At 40.6% G+C, this 19,018-nt stretch overlaps 2 protein-coding genes across 4 annotated transcripts in view; one reads left to right on the top strand and one right to left on the bottom strand.

The window, feature by feature from the left end:
* Positions 1 to 5,622: 5,622 nt before the first annotated feature.
* On the top strand, positions 5,623 to 14,187 carry cyb5r3 (cytochrome b5 reductase 3). The gene is made up of 9 exons (XM_026146498.1): positions 5,623 to 6,006; positions 6,308 to 6,433; positions 6,548 to 6,620; positions 8,598 to 8,704; positions 8,798 to 8,927; positions 9,004 to 9,087; positions 10,206 to 10,291; positions 10,425 to 10,524; positions 13,448 to 14,187. Exons 1-9 carry the CDS (start codon positions 5,986 to 5,988, stop codon positions 13,618 to 13,620), a joined length of 900 nt encoding a protein of 299 aa, XP_026002283.1. The 5' UTR covers positions 5,623 to 5,985; the 3' UTR covers positions 13,621 to 14,187.
* A 645-nt stretch (positions 14,188 to 14,832) lies between these two features.
* ppfibp1a (PPFIA binding protein 1a) overlaps positions 14,833 to 19,018 on the bottom strand; it is a 30,873-nt gene continuing 26,687 nt past the window's right edge. For all 3 annotated transcript variants that reach the window (XM_026146495.1, XM_026146497.1, XM_026146496.1), the window contains 8 exons: positions 18,580 to 18,691; positions 18,417 to 18,505; positions 18,152 to 18,274; positions 17,933 to 18,058; positions 16,964 to 17,152; positions 16,035 to 16,193; positions 15,879 to 15,944; positions 14,833 to 15,790 (listed from right to left, as the gene is read on the bottom strand). In XM_026146495.1, the coding sequence (XP_026002280.1) occupies positions 15,698 to 15,790; positions 15,879 to 15,944; positions 16,035 to 16,193; positions 16,964 to 17,152; positions 17,933 to 18,058; positions 18,152 to 18,274; positions 18,417 to 18,505; positions 18,580 to 18,691 (957 nt within the window). In that variant the 3' untranslated portion in view covers positions 14,833 to 15,697. The remainder of the gene's footprint in view (positions 15,791 to 15,878; positions 15,945 to 16,034; positions 16,194 to 16,963; positions 17,153 to 17,932; positions 18,059 to 18,151; positions 18,275 to 18,416; positions 18,506 to 18,579; positions 18,692 to 19,018) is intronic.

Raw genomic sequence — 19,018 nt, 5'->3', positions numbered from 1 at the left:
GGGGGGGGGGGGGGGGTTGCACTCTGGGCTCTGGTTTTAAGAGGACTATTTTTTAGATTAATTCAGCGTCTTGACTATTTTTAGTAAAGTGCATGGTTTTTTTTACAATCTTTACTAAACGCTGGGACGGGAGGGAGGGGGGATCTACTGACACCAGGGGAGACTCTTCTGATAGGATCCCCTTGCCTTCAATCAGAGGAGAGAACAAAAAAAAAAGAAATCAAGAGTAATGTTTAAACTTTGTGTCAATGTGACATTGACAGAGGTGAAGCGAGTTTAGTCTAAACACTGCCATTTACGGGGAGGTGACTTTCTGTAGAGACCCTCTCTTCATGCACACTCCCACTTGCTAGTGGTTGTAGCTTTGGTTTATTGGGAACAATGTCTTTGGCTGCAGTGGTGCCCTGAATCGCAGTCTTTGCTTTGCGTTGCCTTCTCACAGTGACAATAGAGCTAGCCATGTTTTACTGCCAATTTTAACTTTTATGTGGCTGCTATTTTGCACTGGATGAACTAGCTTGTTGACTTCTTTAGAAACCATTTTTGGATGATTGTTGGCCGGCTTTATTTCAGGACACCTACAGGAGGGGAGGGGCAGGGGGCGGAGCCAGAGAGCCTCCTGCTTGATTGGATTAATTAAATCCAAAAAACAACAACAAGAAAAAAAAAACAGGAAAAAAAGAAAGAAAGCAATGATGACAAATCACATTTCAGCCAACAGCAATTACATCAGTTTTGTTTTCTTGTTGGCACAGGACTACACCAGGGGAGCACGAAATAACCGTAAAAGTTAATGGTCTGCGTAGGCTATTAGTTCATTATGTCCTTTACTACGGGTCCAATTAGGAAAGGAGTAAGTTGTAATCCATGAAAACCATGAAGTCTCTTATCTTGGAGGAACCTCTTGCATATACTCGATACACAGCTTCAGGAGGACTTTCTAAATGTTTTCAATGTTATTGTGTAGTTGATAGCACTATTATGAAAAAGCTACTTGTCATTCCATAGGAGTCTTCTGAGGACTGCTTTGTGTATCACTGTGACTGCCGTGTGTGCTTAGAGATGTAGACTTATCAGTAGGTAGCGAATCCAGTCTGTTCTGTAGTGATGTCGTAGCGTTTAATGCCATTTTTTCCTTCTACACGCAAAGAGAGGACGAGAGAGAGAGAGAGAGCGTGACTGCACGCAGCCAAAAAAAAAAAGAAAAAAAAAAGGAGGAGGCTTTTATCCGAGCGAGAGCGGGTTGCTTCACACAGCATTTTGTTGAGCACTGTGCAATACTTGTATGTTCATCCCATAGTGTTAACGTGGGTGGCGTTGCCCGAGAAAAGAGATTATAACCCTTCGAGGATGAATCCAGTCCAGAGAGATGTTTTCTCCTTTCCAGTGAAATGGTTAGGACACAGCACACTTAGATTCAGCTTATAGTTTGGAGCTTGACACCTGCTGACCTCTGTTTAGGGTTCCCTCCCTTTTCCGCAGGTTCATTTTCTCTTCTTGCACACAGTTCCAGCATCAGAAGTTTCAGGGAGTCTTCGTTAAATACCAAACAAGATTCTGCATTTAGATACCCCCTTAAAAATGCCATGTATATATTTACATAATCGTGTCAAAGAAAATGTATATCTAGAATAAATATAAAGTGACCTGAATGATTATTCAGCTGCAAAATATCGCTCTTTTATCCAGATGCTATATCTCATCATCGTTAATCCATTTTCATTAGAGTTATTTTATTTATGTATTTTTATTTATTTATTTATTTATTTATCTCCCCTGTTGATTCAAAACCCCTTTTCTATTTGAGATGAAAACTCTGAATGTACAGTGAGGACCGTGTTGGTGTAGATTACTTTAATTAATTAGATGTACCTTGCACTTGTTGTTGTTTAAAAGAACATATTTTTAATATTTTTTCAGCTATTATGGATTCATTTCATAATCCTATGGGGTAAAAACAATCAAACAACCTCCCCTGTGATAGCATTCCAATATCACTGAGCATACTTTAATACAGCTGTATTCCCAATCCCTCTTCAGCTGGGGGAACTTTTATTTGACATGTTTTCCATATATAGATCCATGAATTCCAGTACAGCTTCAGATTTAAATAACAGAAAAATATATTAAAGTAAAAGGTGCACTCTTTGCAAAAATGGCCCAAGCAATTTGACATGAATACTAATGCAGAGAGGTTGCACCAAAGGAATTATCCAATCAAAGCTGAGAGTAAATCAAACCGAATTATATGAAAATATCACAAGTGCACGAACGTATCAGGGAATTCAGTAAATGGGCAGCATTGCAAAACCCATCGGATTGTGAGGCGTGTGGAGGAAACTACAAAGCAAAAGCCATTACCTGCGCTGCAGCGCAATGCTCCTGTTACTGCGATTCCCCACCAAAAAAAAGTGCGCACGCGTAATCACCCCCCACACCCTAAATTCAAGCTCTCTTCTGTATGACAAGGAACTGAAGAATCTCTCCAGTGACACCGACAAAAAGCCACACTGACCTTTCAAAAACAAAGCTGTGTAAAGTATTAGAATCTGATGCTGTAGAAAGATCCTAGTTGCCTTTGTGTATATCAACTGCCTGCTTGAGTATTTTGTGTGTGGAAATTTTCTCTGTAATCTTGTAGAACTGTTCGGGGTGTTTTTTTCCTGCCATATCGCTCGCAGTGACGGCGAGCCTGCTGACGGTTATATTTGCTGTGTATACCTTCATTTTTTGATGAGGTGTTTTCCAGTTTTGTTTCACTTTGTGTAGTGATTCACTCTGTGGAGTTTTCTGACTGTTGTTATATAACTTCATATACACAAATGATCAATAAAAATGTTTTATTTCCTGTTGATACAGAAGCCTTTCATGTCGTGTTTTCGTTCGGGATGCATGCAACGGAGCAAAACTGTCACGGTATTGATTGCCACGAGTGTGACTCACTGCTCATGCAAGAAACTGTTCACTTCAGAAAGAAAGGCGTCTGCATGCTTGACGTGCATGACAAATTCCTATTTTAATGATGGCACTTTGAATCAGACACAGCAGCCTGTTAAAAAGGTCACTACTGCCATCTGAAGGACACGCAGGGGAACACCACTGTGTACCAGATGTAAAAAAAACTAATAAGAAAAGATTCTTTCTTTCTTTCTTTCTTTCTTTCTTTCTTTCTTTCTTTCTTTCTTTCTTTCTTTCTTTCTTTCTTTCATTTTGCCTCAGGTACAGATCAATTTCTATTAGTGAATATTTACTTATGTGCAGCAGAGCCACATAATGGGGACAAGAGTTTGTCCTCCACTAAAATATGATGTCACATTGATGTGATGCTCGGATGGTAATGAATGCTGGGGAGCGGAGATTTATAGATCTCAGGCTACTGCTGATGCTGTAAAATAAAGCTCATTTGGATGTTGAGAGTAAAACATGTCCCATGAAATTTTTACTGTAGCACGGTGCTGTCATTTTAAATTGAATTCTTTTAACCTGCCTTTTAAGTCACTGAAATATGTGACTGCAATAATCTGCATCATCTGGCAGATTATTGCAGCTTTTTATTGAAACCGTGTCACACTGAGTGAAATAGTCAAGCCCAAACACTCTCACTAGTTTTGGGGTTGTATTATTCGATTAAATATATTATTACCTTTAATTTTCCTCCCTGTGTGTAAAAGCAATTGCTCCCTAACCCTAAAAACTAGTTGCACCATCCTTGGCAGAAAGAACTGCAATCAAGTGTTTGTGATAACTGGCAATGAGTCTTTCAGATCACTGAGGAGGAATTTTGGTCCACTCTTCTCTGCAGAATTGTTTTAATTCAATCACGGATGGTTTTCCAGCCTCTGAGACATTCAGAGGTCGACTTGCTGGTGTTTTTCAAATTGTTGTCCTGCTGCATAACCAAAGTGTGTTTCAGCTTGAGGACACAAACTGATGGTCGGAAATTCTCCTTCAGGATTTTCTGGTAGAGATCAAAATTCATGGTTTCATCAATTACAGCATCGAAGCAGCCCCAGACCATCACACTACCACCGCCATGTCTGACTGTTGCTGTGATGTTCTTCTGTGTTAGTTTTAGAGCAGATGTAACAGGACTCAGACCTTTCAAAAAGTTCAGTTTTCTCATCAGTCCACAGAATATTTTTCCAAAAGTCTCCCAGATCATCAAGATGGTTTTTTTTTTTTGGCAACTATGAGATGAGCCTTTATGTACCGTTTGATCAGCAGTGGTTTTCGTCTTGGAACTCTCCCATGGATGCCATTTTTTTCTGTTTTATTGTTGAATCATGGACTCCGACCTTAACTGAGACAAGTGAGACCTGCAGTTCTGTAATGTTGTTCTGGGGTCTTTTGTGAGCTCTTGGAGTAATTTGGGGAAGGTTCACCACTGTTCTGAGTTTTGCTTTTTGTCTATAACAGCTCTCACCGTGGTTCACTGGAGTCCCAAAACCTTAGAAATGTCTTTGTTTCTCAACTGTTTTTAGATTGTGACAGGATGTGTTTTGGTGTCATGTAGTCTGTTTCACTTTTTCACACAGGTTTTATTTAAAATATTTGTTGATTCAACAGGTCTGGCAGTAATCAGGCCTGAGTGTGGCTAGTGAAATTAAATTCAGTTTTCCAAAAGCTGTGGATAATCACAGTCTCTTCATGATTCAACAAGAGGGGCAATTACTTTTTCACACAGGGCCAGGCAGGTTTAGAAGCTTTGTTTCCCTCAATAAATGAAATAAAAAATTACATTTTGTATTCCCTCTGGGTATCTTTCTCTAACATAAAAAAATTGGTTAATGATTTCAAACATATAAGAATTACAAATATGCAAAAAAAAGGGGGGTGGGGGGTAATAGAAAATTCCTTTTTCACAGCACTTTAAAGCTTGTTATGCTTGTAAATAATGCTTAAGCGTAACATTATTCATGTTCATGGCTCTACTTAAAATCAGTTAGTTAAAATCATCATCAACCATCATCATATCTGCAATTTTACTGCATCATATAGAAATTTCTTAATCCATCCTAATATTGGCTGATTTTTGTGTGCCTGAAGTGGGGCAACACATGGAAAGATTAGTGTTTGTAGGATGCATGTTTGACCTCAAAGCAGCAGCTCACTATAAGATTAAGTCAAGTGTGACGGCTACAGAAGGAAATAAACAGATGCACAATACAGATAAGCACCTGATATAACTGTATTACATGAAACGTGAACAACAGAAAAAGAGGAAGTGAGATCTACATAGCAGAATTATGAAAGTTTTGTATTCTGCTTTCGGTTTTTTTATTTATTTAGTTAAGTTTAACCAGTTTCACTAGGTTTGGGTTAATATCCATTTTGCATACATAAACTAGGATAATAATAAAGTCGTCATTTGTGTTTCTGTGTTTAACTAATCAATTTAGTTAAACTCATTTTGCTGCCGTATGACCAAAAGCCACACTTTTTAATTCTGATTAGTCTCCTTCGGATGCTATTATCTTGTTTTGTGTTTTGTTTTGTTCTCTTCTAGCTTCTCTTTTTGCTTAGAAAAATTGTGCGCAGTTTAATGCTTTATCATTATTATCGTTTCAGCGTTTTATTGTGAAAATACATGTCTTTTACGTGGAAGTGACGTTTGAGGTTCGGCTTTGATAAGTTAGTGAACGTTAGCCCGTTGTATTACCGGAAGCTGAGTGTTTACATGCTTACTGTACGATTATTCAGTCCAAATCTCGACGAAATTGACATAAAACAGCTTCAAATACACATAGAAGCGCACCAAAATATTAATATCCACCATTCATTTTATAATTAGCCTACTGGGTTTAATTTTCATATAAACGGAATTTTGTTTTTGAAAACTAAAACCGGATGTATTTATCCTTCCTGGCTGACTCGACAGCCTTACTTGACGGCTTGGACCTCCGTCACAATTAGTTGCCTTGAACTCGTTTGGGGTGTGCGCGCTATACTGACAAAGTATTTTGCATTTGTCCTCCCGGCCTGAAAATGCTCTCCTACATCATTGGCGTGAGTATACATCAATGGAAAATTATCAGGGTGCTTTTACGCCAGCTAATTTGCATGCATTAGCTCGGTTAATATTCGCTAACATTCAGTTTTTCCCCAGCTAAGTTATCCTGAGCGCTGTTTCGGGCCTGCCCACAGGAATCTTCATGACTCACTTCTCCCTGTTGCTGTCTGTGTTAAACAAAAAAACAAAAACCCGACTTAATCCAGGCAACGCCCCGCAGGGTACTCAGACAGCTGGTAGCTAATGCTAGGAGTTGGTGGTCTGAGTCATTCTCCCACGTTTGACCTTTTATCGCAGTTGATCCGAGGTGGCTTTGACAGCATCATCAACCTCATCTTCAGGCTGCTCTTCCAAAAGAAGAGACCTGCCATCACCTTAGAGGACCCCAACATTAAGTATGCACTGCGCCTGATAGATAAAGAGGTAACCGCTCAAACGCTGCACACTTGAGTGCTTGCAGAATGAAACTTGTCTGCAAACGCAGCAGATGCGTTCACGCTCACTGCTCTGTCTGTTTCTTGTTTTTTTTTTTTAAAGATTGTCAGCCATGACACAAGAAAGTTCCGCTTTGCACTGCCATCCCCTGAACACGTCCTTGGTCTCCCTATTGGTAAGTGTGCGCACTCACGCATATCATCACTGCCGGAGGTTTGACTGCATATCTCAAAATCTGTTCTAGCTCCTTTCCATCTCTGTTTAAGCTAGTTTTCTTCTGATTGGCCACCCCTGGTTAACAGACGGTTTAAACAGCTGATGTAGTGCCTATTTGGAGATAGGGAATGGCAATGCATTCTGCGTAGTTCATGCCAAACCGAAACGAAGTTAGATGCCAGCAGGTGATAAGGAGGAAGACACCTAAACCTGTGATACAAACTGAATGTAAACGAAAAGGCAAAGCAGTGTTATTAGGAGGGGCTGATATGTGAGCACAAACTGTCACTTTATTTTTAGGAGGTACAGTTTCTCAAGTTGCCTAGTGTTTTGTTAAAAAAGCTGTTTGTGGTGAGCGCCTAAACCTCAGACAACTTAAGAATTGTGCATGGCTTCAAGCTCACATTCAGACTTGTTAGACTCGGCCATGCTCTCTCAGCTGCTGAGCCATGGCTCTGTGACACATGCATCACTTACCCTTAACCTTCTTAACCTGGCATCCAATTATGTGGACATCACATTTTGGGTTGTCTAGACCAAAATACTAAATTTTCCTCTACAAGGGCCTGATTTCCACTTACGAGGACATTATACTGCCTCTGTTTATCAAAATTTAAAACGAATGTCTTTATATGTGGCTCTCAATTTTCTTAGAAACAAAAATAGGGTAAAAAAAAAATTTTTTTAATCCGGTGATTCTTTGTTTGTACATTCATCGGGTCCCAATATTCCCAAATATCAAAGCGAAATTAGGAATGCATGACATGGAAGAGTTCAGGTCTTAGGAGGTTAAAGACACTCTATACAATTGATTTGAGTTCATATTTAATACTTTTCTGTAATATTTTCTCTTTTTCAACGTTGTGTTGAACACATTTATAAAGCACACCTTTTTATTTGACATTTATAATTGCGCTGTAATGACAACCCTGCATGCTTTGTTTTGTAGCTGGACTAAACTGTGATGAGAATGTTAAAAATAAGTCGTTCAGATGTGAAGCAGTTTCATGTCTTTTATTACTGCTCAATGTTTTGTTACAGCACTTCATGTTATAGTGCTGCAGCAGGTGCAGGAGCTTGTAGTGCCTTTGTTCTGCATCGATGTCGGTCAGAGGTATCCACGGTGACTACTGTGTGTCTGAGGTGTTACGCTGTTGCTGCTTCCATATATTTCATCATCAACTTGGAGTTGCATGAACCTCAGTCCCATAATGGGGCGATCGTGGCTCAGGAGTTGGCAGTTCGTCTTGTAATCAGAAGGTTGCCGGTGTGAGCCCTGGCTCCGACAGTCTCTGTCATTGTGTCCTTGAGCAAGATACTTCACCCGTTGCCTACTGGTGGTCAGAGGGCCTGTGTCTGGCAGCCTCGCCCCAGGGCAGCTGTGGCTAAAATGTGGCTTGCAAGTGTGTGTGAATGTGTGAATGACTGATAACTTAGCTCAAAGAGTTGGCAGTTCGTCTCGTAACCAGAAGGTTGCCGGTTCGAGCCAAGTTGTGTCCTTGGGCAAGACACTTCACCTACTGCCTACTGGTGATGGCCAGATGGCAGCCTCGCTTCTGTCTGTCAGTCTGTGGCTACAACTGTAGCTGCCTCCACCAGTGTGTGAATGTGAGAGTGAATGAATAGTGGAATTGTACAGCCCCGAAAAGCGCTATATAAATGCAATCCATTATTATTATTATTATTATTGAGTGTGTGTAAAGCGCTTTGGGGTCCTTAGGGACTAGTAAAGCGCTATACAAATACAGGCCATTTACCATAATGCATTGCATTGGTGACGTCACAATCCTGAGGTCTATTAGAGATATCCCCTCTCACAGTTACAGAGCCTTTAAAGCAGGAAATACTTGCTGTAATGGTGAATTATCATTGTTTGAGTCACATAGTATGAAATGGGTGACGTTGATGGTAAGTACGTGTTTGTTTTCGTCTTCAGGGCAGCACATCTATCTCTCGGCAAAGATAGACGGGAAGCTTGTCGTCCGTCCGTACACACCAGTGTCCAGCGATGACGACAAAGGTTTTGTGGACCTGGTGGTGAAGGTAAAGATTTAAGGAAGGTTGTTTTCATGTGCATTTTAGTTTTTATATATGAAGGTGTTGATTGTTTCACATGAATTCCTCCATTTGTTTCAGATTTACTTTAAAGACATTAATCCAAAATTCCCAGAGGGCGGGAAGATGAGTCAGTACTTGGAGAGCCTCAGGATCAACGACACAATTGACTTCAGAGGACCCAGCGGCTTACTCGTTTACAAGGGCAAAGGTGAGCAGCATAACTGAACACAGTAGGTGAATCAGCTTTATCAGCTTGGTTTAATACTCTCACTTTGCATCTGCAGGTGTTTTTGCCATTCAGCCTGATAAAAAGTCCCCAGCTGAGATGAAGACTGCCAAGCATTTGGGCATGATCGCTGGAGGCACAGGTGAGGGAGCTGTTCAGTGTCAGGACCGAGGGTGGTTTTTTTTCATTTGTTTGACTCAGGTGGTGTTTGTTTTTAGGGCTGATGCTGCTTATTAGTAATAAAGGTGTTTATCATTAGTTGAAGATGGAGTCTTGATGTCTAAATTTTTACAAAACTCCAACACAAATCATTCAACAAAGTGTTATTTGGACATGTGGACAGTTTCTGTAGATATTATAAGTTGAGTAGGTGTTACTCATGCAACCAGATACTATAGAGTGGTCAGAGCATTGACCACCACAGAGAGAGCGAGGCAGCTGCATTGGAGCCACAGTAATGAAATAATAACTGTTAAGGTAATTGGGGGAGTATGAATGTCAGATCTGATAAGTGTTTGAGCCAAAGTTTCCACTGCATCAGTGAAGTCATAACTCGATGTTGGGTAAAGTGGTCTGGCTCACTGCTCACCTCTGTGCCAACAGTGCTCGGCTGAAAAAATGGCATTTGTATGGATTGAATTTGGTGCCACAGAAATCTCTTAAGATATTAATTTAGCGTTCTTTGGTCTGCTCCCTTACTGCCACATCAGACAGTTCCACATATTTAGTTATTGTTTTATTTTTCCGCCTTTTTTTTTTTTTTTTTTTTTATGCAACCCAGAATAGATTTGTCTTCTGCTAGTCTCCAACCAGAGACGTGTTAGACTAATGTGCAAACACTGACCTGGGAGATGCTGACATGTAATGTAGCATTAAAGGTTATAAAAGCCATTTTTACAACCTTTTCTAAATACGATGACATTTTTTCCCCTTCCTCTGTGCTCTATTTGTTCCAAAGTTTATTTGGGCTGTTTGCTCATCATCCACACAGGCGTTACACACTGTAGGGTCTTTACTTTAAAGTACGAAGTGCCTTTTAAGTATCTTTTGTTCTTTAAGTTGATAAAAACGCCTGAATTGAATTGCGTTGGAGAGGTTTAGGTTTGGTAAATTTGTATAAATTCTAACTAAAGTTATGCTTTTAGAAACATTTCATTTAATCGAACTTGGAGGTCCGACTGTGACCAAAGCACACATACAGCCCTGTATTTAAAGGAGCTCTGTTAATGTAACCTGAGCCTGTGCTGGGTGTTATTACAGGCATCACTCCCATGCTGCAGCTCGTCACAGCAATAATGAAAGATCCTGATGACAAAACGGTGTGTCACCTGCTGTTTGCCAACCAGGTGAGTTTTATGAACCACAATCTAATGTTTGCAGTCAGGAGGATATTTACTATGTGATAACATTTGACCTGGACTGGAGTATAAATTTGTGTTCACGCAGTAGTTTAAAAATATCGTCTCTTCCCGTGTTCAGACTGAGAAAGACATCCTTCTGCGACCGGAGCTGGAAGATATTCAGGTCAGCCACCCGGACCGGTTCAAGCTGTGGTTCACCGTCGACAGAGCACCTGAAAGTGAGTCCTCCAACAGCAACCACCTTCACATGTGAACTTTAACTATTTCAGACAGGAACTATTTCCAGTTTTTGTACACATCTTCTCATTACCCCGGTTTATTAGCTGCAGTAATTGCCCACTAGCACAGTCCATGATATTACATGGATGTTTGTATTTGTATTGGCAGGTTGAAGACAGACTGTTTACCTGACAGGTGTAAGAAAGAATGTAATCTTAGAAAGTTAATTGCATATGAAAATGACTATTATGTCTTGTAATGTGAGAGCATCTATGAAGTATTAGTACTCTTGCACGTTCTCAAAATGTGACGCAGCAGGCTAAAGTCAAATTTTTAACTTTTTATGTACTTTGTATGCATCCTACATTTCAAAACTTCTACATTAATGTGCAAAAACAGATTGAATTTTTCTGTGTTCTTTGAATTTTTGCGGTCTAGTTTTTAACTTCTGATATAAAAACTCAATCGATCACAGTTCATACACAGTTATCACCGCAGGCTAAATACGGAAAAAGGTCACCAGCATCACTGAGGGCAAATTTCAATGGGTGAGTGGCCACAACGAGGCCGAGAGGTTTGCTGGTTCATTTGTGGTTATGCATGAGAAATTGTTCAATGTTCTTTGGTCGCAGTGAAGGATCACGTATTTGTTGTCACCAGGAAGTTGTATATCATTGCTGGATAAGAATCATTTTTAGTTAACAACAACAAAAAAATGTCCAGTACGTGGTTTTAATGTGAGAAATGATCAAGCTAGTAGTTTTGTTCAGCAGAGTCAAACATCAGAACTGAAAACAAGCAAGCAAGCATGCTACCTGTGAATGTGTTAACCACTAATCTATAGATTGAAACATGATTATACAAATATTGATTCGTTTTATAATCAGTGATGTTATTAATTGAATTTTCTGGGTTAAGGAAAATCTCAGGCTTACAGGAAGGTTTTTTTAAAATCTTGGATAATTATTGCTGATTTTGCACCAAAAAGATTACATTTTTAATATCCTGGTAAAATATAGGTTCATTTTTTGATAGTGGTTCAAAATACACGCTTAGCAGGAAAAAAGGCCAGCTATGAGAGAGAGAGAGAGAGAGAGAGTTAGTTTAATGATTAAACACAGTAGTGCTGTATAAACTCACTGGGAGTGAAAAGAGTTGAGGTGAAGAACCACATGATGCTCAGTGCATCATGGGAAACTCCCCAGCAGCTTAAGGCTACAGCAGCGTAACTAAGGGAAGGTTAAGGGTCACCTGATCCAGCTGTAACTATAAGCTTGATCGAAGTTTTAAGACTAATCTTAAAAGTAGAGTGTGTGAACTTTTAGAAATTTTAAGAGTTTTAGAAACTGTAAGCCTGTAGTCTGAGAGCAGCTCTGTTAGGATTAATAAGGTTCTATCAGGCTTCAGGACCTTGTATGTGAGGAGAAGGATTTTAAATCTTAAATTAAACAGGGAGCTGTCCTTCTACTCCCAGCTAGTACTCACTGCATCCAGCTTTTCATCTTTAAAAAAAAACCCCTGATTATAATGAATTACAATAGTCCAGCCTTTTTTTTTTTCTTTCCTTAATTACTCTGAGACGATGTTTTTAATTGTAGTAATATTGCACATATGAATTAAGGCAGTCCCTTATATATGTTTAATGTGCATGCTGAAGGACCTAACCTGATCAAAAATGACTTAAACTCCTCATGGTGTTACTGGAGGCCAGCGTAATGCCATCTAAGGCTACGTTCACACTGCAGGCGAAAGCGCATCAAATCCGATTTTTTTTGGACCCTATGCGACCCATATCCGATCATGGTATGACAGTGTGAACGGCACAAATCCGATCTGGGTCACTTTCGTATGTGGTACTGAATCCGATACATATCCGATGTTTTAGAAAGCGACTGCTGTGTGAACGGTCATGTCGCATTAAATCCGTCTTTTACGTCACTGACACAAGACAGACGCCAATTATCAGCTCCGGAGAAGACATCGCGAACGCTTCCTGGCCATCCGGTATAGATGTCAGTGAAACTGTTGGGAAGACAACGTTGGAGAAACGTGAACATTTTATTTGTACTGTATAATCTGCAACTATCCTTTGAAGCACCGCTCCTCTAAAACAGCAATGAGCATAATTATTAGGTTATTTACATTATTATGTATCTGTAACCGGAAGGTCGCCGGTTCGATCCCCGGGCTCTCTGTCCTGGTCGTTGTGTCCTTGGGCAAGACACTTTACCCTACTTGCCTACTGGTGTTGGCCAGAGGGGCCGATGGCGCGATATGGCAGCCTCGCTTCTGTCAGTCTGCCCCAGGGCAGCTGTGGCTACAACTGTAGCTGCCTCCACCAGTGTGTGAATGTGAGAGTGAATGAATAGTGGCATTCACTCTCACATGAATAGTGGCATTCATTCACCCAAGGCGCTTTGGGTGCCTTGAAAAGCGCTATATAAATCCAATCCATTATTATTATTAAGGGCCATCAGTCAAACAATATTGTTTGGTCTGAGTCTAAACAGAGTGTGTTGTGTGTGACGTCTTCTTTTGCGCATGCAGGCCGCTTTGAGCGTTCACACTAGAGCGCGTTTGCTGTCACATTTTATTTGTAGTGTGAACAAGCAGACAAAATCAGATTTGATCAAAAAATCGGAATTGAGCATTAAGACCTGCAGTGTGAACGTAGCCTAAGGTAAATATCTGCTTAGACACTGGTTATGTTTGACTTTTAAGAACCAAGCACAATAACCACAGTTGTTACTGTATCTGAATGTATGCCTGAGTGGTGGCTTGTACAGGCTGTAATGATATGACAGATAAAGTTGCTCTTATAGATGGTCACCAGTAGGTGTCGCTGCTGAACACTGAAAATGCCCCACTTTGCACCCTTTAATTCTGAGCAGCATTTTAACCTCAGGCTTTTCTGTCTTTCAGACTGGGAGTACAGCAAAGGCTTCATCAGTGAAGACATGGTGAGGGAACACCTGCCGCCTCCCAGCAACGAGACCCTCATCCTGATGTGCGGACCTCCACCAATGATCCAGTTTGCCTGCAACCCTAACCTGGATAAAGTCGGCCATGCCGACAGCCGCAGGTTCACATTTTAGACATCGTCCATCCAGTTGTCTTTTTTTTTTTTTCCTTACCCTGAAAGCATTAAAGCTGTCATATTTACAGTGGGTATTGCACTATATTTAAATATGACATATTTATCATGCAAGAGAATCACAGCTTGGACCAATTCTTGTATGTTTGGTAGGAGGTTGTGAATGTGTAGGGGGAAATGGGATGTGAAATAAGGATTTTATGATAGGATATGAAGTTTCTGGATGTTTGGCTTGAAAATGACTTCACTTTGGTTTTACTAGAAGACTCGAGGTTTACTGGCTGTTTTTTCTGAGTGCCTTAAACACCTGCAAAGATTTTATTGAATGCACGCCACAAGAATTGTGATCACTCACTTCAATACAGAATAATAGATTATTCCGTTATGGGTGTTGGGAACGTGTTACAAGTCTATACCTGTTGCTTATCTGTTGTCACGCAAGACGTGTCAGTATTTGCTCCGTTGTGATTTGTCAAACACAGCGTGGTTACTGATTTGTTTTCTGAAAGTGTGGAAAAAGTGGCTGCTTGTGTTTATGGATCATAAAGCAACAATGCTGTTGAACTATTGGTGTTTTGATCATCGTTTCTGAATCATGTAGGTCACAAGTGGATTTTAGCTTCTACCATGATTAAATGAAGACACTTTCTGCAGGGAAAAAGAAATGCATTTATTAACAAAACATTTTAAAAACAGAATAAAACCACAAATGGTATGTGTGAGCAGAGATTTGTCCATTTTCTTTTAAGGAAAGATTGACTGCAGTCTGCATTGAGGCAGGGATCGGATGTTAATAGAGTTGAATATCCAGCCTTCCTGCAAGCTGCATTAAACTGTATCTGAAACAGAAGAGCTGGACACTTCAGGGAAACACACTCGTGTGTGTGTACGGTTAATGTGACACTCCAGTCAGCCAGGCGCTGATTAGCTTAGACTGTAAACAAGAGGAAGCAGATGGCTCCCCAACTCACATGACCTTTATTTAAACTGTGCGAAAACAAAAATAAGCAGTAATTTTTATTTTTTTTAAAAAGAATGTCCTTCTTTACTAAGCTAGTAGGCATGGGCATACACTGGCTAAAATATATTGGTCTCCAGGAACTATTCGAGTAGTCTTTGATGCTTACTCACTTTATCTAAAGTCATCTTTGGCTTTCTAAATTTCTCCCATTTGACAGTAACATCTAATCTCTCAGTCATTAATGTTTTTAGGTGTGCTTCTTCCGCTGGGAAAATATATATTAAGACTGAGAAGACCATTTGATATTAATGGGTTTTGTTTGTTTTTTTTAAAAGACCATCCCTACTAGTTTAGTGGTGAACAGTGATTTCCTTGAGCCAGGTGTGCCTGTTCCCCCATTCCCAGTCTATATATCACACGTTGTAGCATAACAGTGCCCTCACGGTTCTAACTGATAGTGTAAGCACATAGCTTAACATCCATAGATACTAGTAGCTTGATCTGTTATGAGGTGGTGGTGCTCACAGTAAAATGTTAACCCCAAAAAATAGCCACAGCACTTCGTCCAGCATTGGTGCCCCAGAGAGCCTGGATACAAATCAGGATTTGAAGAAAGTAATTTTTCAAAAAGCCTTCAGCTTGCACAACGCTCAACTGGGTCAAAATGCAATTCTGTGAGCACCACACACAAAAATGCTGCTCGCCCTGCCTCACTCGATTTCTGTGAGGCATCAATTTTAACATGTGTTCAAATAAAATCATAACCTTGAATGTAAGCACTTCTCACAAACAGAATCAGTGAACACAACTGAAGACAAGCCCTTTCAAATACGGGCTGAAACACACAAAGTTTAAAATCACCGAATACTGAAAAACAAAGGCATGAGTGACAAAATTCATAAAGAGGTATGTTAATTTGAGAACACTTTGCATTTTCAGTTCACATGTTACATTTTGGACAGCTTCAATAAATATAGATGTGTACATGTGAAAGATGGAAATATTGTTAGTCTGACATGTTCTCTTACAAAAACTGATCAGCGGTAGAGAGAGATAGACCACAGGATGAAGTTTGCACAGTTCATTCTTTTTCCATGAAGCTTGCGGAGCTCTGATATCAGATGTTTGAGTTACTGTGCATTTCTGAGGGATCATACTCTGGAGGGCACGCCGACACTTCCCGGAAAAACACGTCATCCTTCAGCATGCTCTGAAACACAGGAGCACAGAAAAGCGTTCAGTGTAGTCGATGGACAGCGTGTTCTGTGTGATCACACCGGAGCAGGTCAGCTTCTCACCGTCAGATTGTTGATTCCCTCAGAAAAGGCTCCTATCTGTCTGACGGTTCCTTCAGAGTCCTCCATCTGTGAAAAGTGACAGAATCAACTCAAATTCACTTAAAAACAAAACTAATTTATTGTGTTACAAATAAGTGTAACTGGGAAAGTGTGTACCTGTTCCAGGTGCTCAAGGTTATCCTCGTAGATCTGGGCGCTAGTCTGGAAGCTGCTGTTTTTTGGCATTTCCACATTCATGGGGCACACGTACTCCTCACCGTCGTCCTGACGTTTCTTCCTCAGAGTGCCAAAACCTCCAAACGACAAGCGCCTCGGCTGAAGGAGGATAAAGGACACAATTAGCAGATGGCCAGCTCGTAACATGAGCGTTTGCTGTATTTACTACAAGCCTCATTCACCCACACATCACATTTAACATTCACACTCCAATAAATGCATCAGGGAGAACTCAGGGTTCAGCATCTTGCCCAAGTATACTTCAGGCTAGAGGAGCTGGGGATTGAACTGCCGACCTTCCAAGTAGCAGACAAGCTCATTCATGTCCTGAGAAACAGCTACTTTATTTAAAAGTATTATTAGTGTTGGGAAACTCTACTGGGCTTAACGCTTTGATATTTATGGGAACAGAGCTTATTTACTTTCTCATTTAGATGCTTCTCTTTTAAAAGGTTTGCCGACCGTATGCAGGAGATTAATATAAAAGAGACTCTGGGAAAATGAAAGTACTGCTTATTTGATTTATGATCATGCTCTTAATTGCAAGTTTCACATCTTATATGAACATAAAAAAGACAAAGCATGTTATGCTTTAGGGCGTGGCTACTCTATGATTGACAAGAGGCTACTAAGTGTGGAATAGCTTCAGTTTCACCATCCATGCTTTAAATACAGCCTGCTGTCCAAAGAGGTGAAAAAACACAGAAGTTCAGATCTGTAAGAATTGAGAGGCTTTTTTTTTTTTGCTAGGTTTACTTTTTTACTTTTGGTTTGCCAGTTTTGGTACCGCTGATCTGTTTAGAGTCTGCAATAATGATAAGTTCCTCTCTGTAGCAGGGAGGGTTTGTTGTGAAACAGCGTGCAGTTACCTTGACCTTGGCCGTTGCTGTGAGGACAATGTAGTCTGGGTTTTCCAGACAGTCCTGTTTGAGCCGCTGCGCTTCGGAGCCAATGAGCAGGTGGAAATGGGTGGCCAGGTGGCGTCTCAGCAGGGTTTTGTTGGGAGGAATGTTGAGCAGAAGGGCGAGAGCTTCCACATTGAATCGAGGCTCCAACACCTTCAGAACAGGCAGATGAAACATCGCGGTGCAAGGTCAAAAAAATAAAAATGTATGTATGAATGACGCAGAGCAGCAGAGGGGACTTAATCATTATTATTTGTTAAAAGACAGAAGCTTAAAGTCAGAAATGTAGGCAGTTCACTGTGTGCTCTTTGCTAGTGAAGTAATAAACAGACAGCCTGACATGTAAATGATTGCAGTTGCTTTAAAGACAGTTCACCTCAATTATGTCCCTGTCGTGAAGTCTTTCCCTTTGCTTTGAGTAGTCTTGTATAGGAATTATTTTCCGATGCAGTTATGCAAAGTATATCACAAGAAAGAATCAATTCTCCTGCGATGAAATGCACAAACTAATGAGACTGAAGGCATCTAAACATTTATGACATCCCTCTCAGCTGAGCTGTAAGCGTTTCCTTTTAGTTTGCCGGTTCTTAGATACTAGAAAGAAAATAGTTCCTACATGAAACTGCTCATATTTAGGTTTGTGGGTTCTTTTCCCCAGTAACCTTTTAATAACGGCTGCCAAGTTTCTTTGAATGCATTTTCTGCACACTGAGCACCAAAGCAGGCTCCATTTAGTGTGATTATATAAAAGAAATATGCAGCACCAGTGACTTGAGGAAAAATGATCTTAGGTGGAACAGCTTATTCAAACCTGATGAAGGCACTGCTTTTTCAGCTCTTTACAGTCTCTGTTACACATTTCGTGACCTCTAATTTGCAGTTTCCACAGTTTATTCTGTCTCCTGTGTTTATTTTTGTGTATATAATGCTCACCATCAGCCCTCCGTGAACACCACTCCCCCTCAGGTTGGGGGCATATTCCGCCAGGTCCACGGAGCGGAGCCACTCCATCACTCTGTGGTTGGTCCACTGCGAGATCTCTGCTGGTGTGACGTTGCTCTGGACGACGAGGGAAAGAAATTAATAATTAAATTTTAAAAATGACGGGTTTAAAGCAAAAGAGAAGGTTGGGTTGGGACTTCTGCGTGATACCTCATCAGAGGGACGGCGTCTGAGACAGTTGGGGTCGTAAGAGTTGAGGCGGAGGACCTGGATGGCCCTCTTGATGCTGAGGTGATGGAGAACACTGCCAACCTTCAGAGACAGCAGGTCCTCCTGGGATAACAACAAAGAGTTACCACCTACACACGTCACCTGTCGAATGACTTATTCACACAAAAATCAGAAAGAATATTAAAGAACAGCTATTTTTGAACTTTCTAATAAGAGTAAATCTAAAAGCTCTGACGGAGCTCACCACTGTCATGTAGTGCAGCGTGCGTCCATCAATTCGAGCCTCATCAAAGTGACTTTTGTACTGCGGGAGACCGATGTCATCCAGCCATCCTGAAAACAAACAGCCTGTTTGAATCAAAGCTAATGGAGATGATACGTGCAGGCCGTGAGACGACGACACTCACTCGTCACCCAGTTGTGGTCTAGTTTGCCCTTCAGATCTTCTTCTTCTGATCCGACAGCCTGCAGGGCCAGCTGCAGCTTCTTCCTGTGCAGAGGGTGCTTCACGCCCAGCTCCTGAAACATAGTGTGACGTTTATTCTGCCTGTTTTAGTAGAAACTTAGCAAATCGTGTAATTCACATGAAGTGGCATAATTAGACTTGTTTCTTCATTTATTCTTTAAAATATATATATAGGTTTATAAGCACTAAAAGTATAAAGATAAAAAAAGAAGATATGAAGATGTATACATCAGAGGTGTGGACTCGAGTCACATGACTTTGACTCGAGTCAGACTCGAGTCATTAATTTTATGCCTTTAGACTTGACTTGAAAAAATGTTCTAAGACTTGTGACTTGACTTGGACTTTTACACCAATGACTTGGGACTTGAATTGGACTT

The sequence above is a fragment of the Astatotilapia calliptera genome, chromosome 17, assembly GCF_900246225.1.
Source record: "Astatotilapia calliptera chromosome 17, fAstCal1.2, whole genome shotgun sequence".
Lineage (NCBI taxonomy): Eukaryota > Metazoa > Chordata > Actinopteri > Cichliformes > Cichlidae > Astatotilapia > Astatotilapia calliptera.
The sequence above is the reverse complement of the archived record's forward strand: the minus strand, read 5'-3'. Positions and strand labels throughout refer to the sequence as shown.

Coding starts and splice junctions, on each gene's coding strand:
- cyb5r3 (XM_026146498.1), top strand. CDS start 5,986: ATGCTCTCCTACATCATTGGC. Junction 6,621..8,597: donor CGTCCTTGGTCTCCCTATTG/GTAAGTGTGCGC, acceptor TTTCGTCTTCAG/GGCAGCACATCTATCTCTCG. Junction 10,292..10,424: donor ACCTGCTGTTTGCCAACCAG/GTGAGTTTTATG, acceptor TCCCGTGTTCAG/ACTGAGAAAGACATCCTTCT.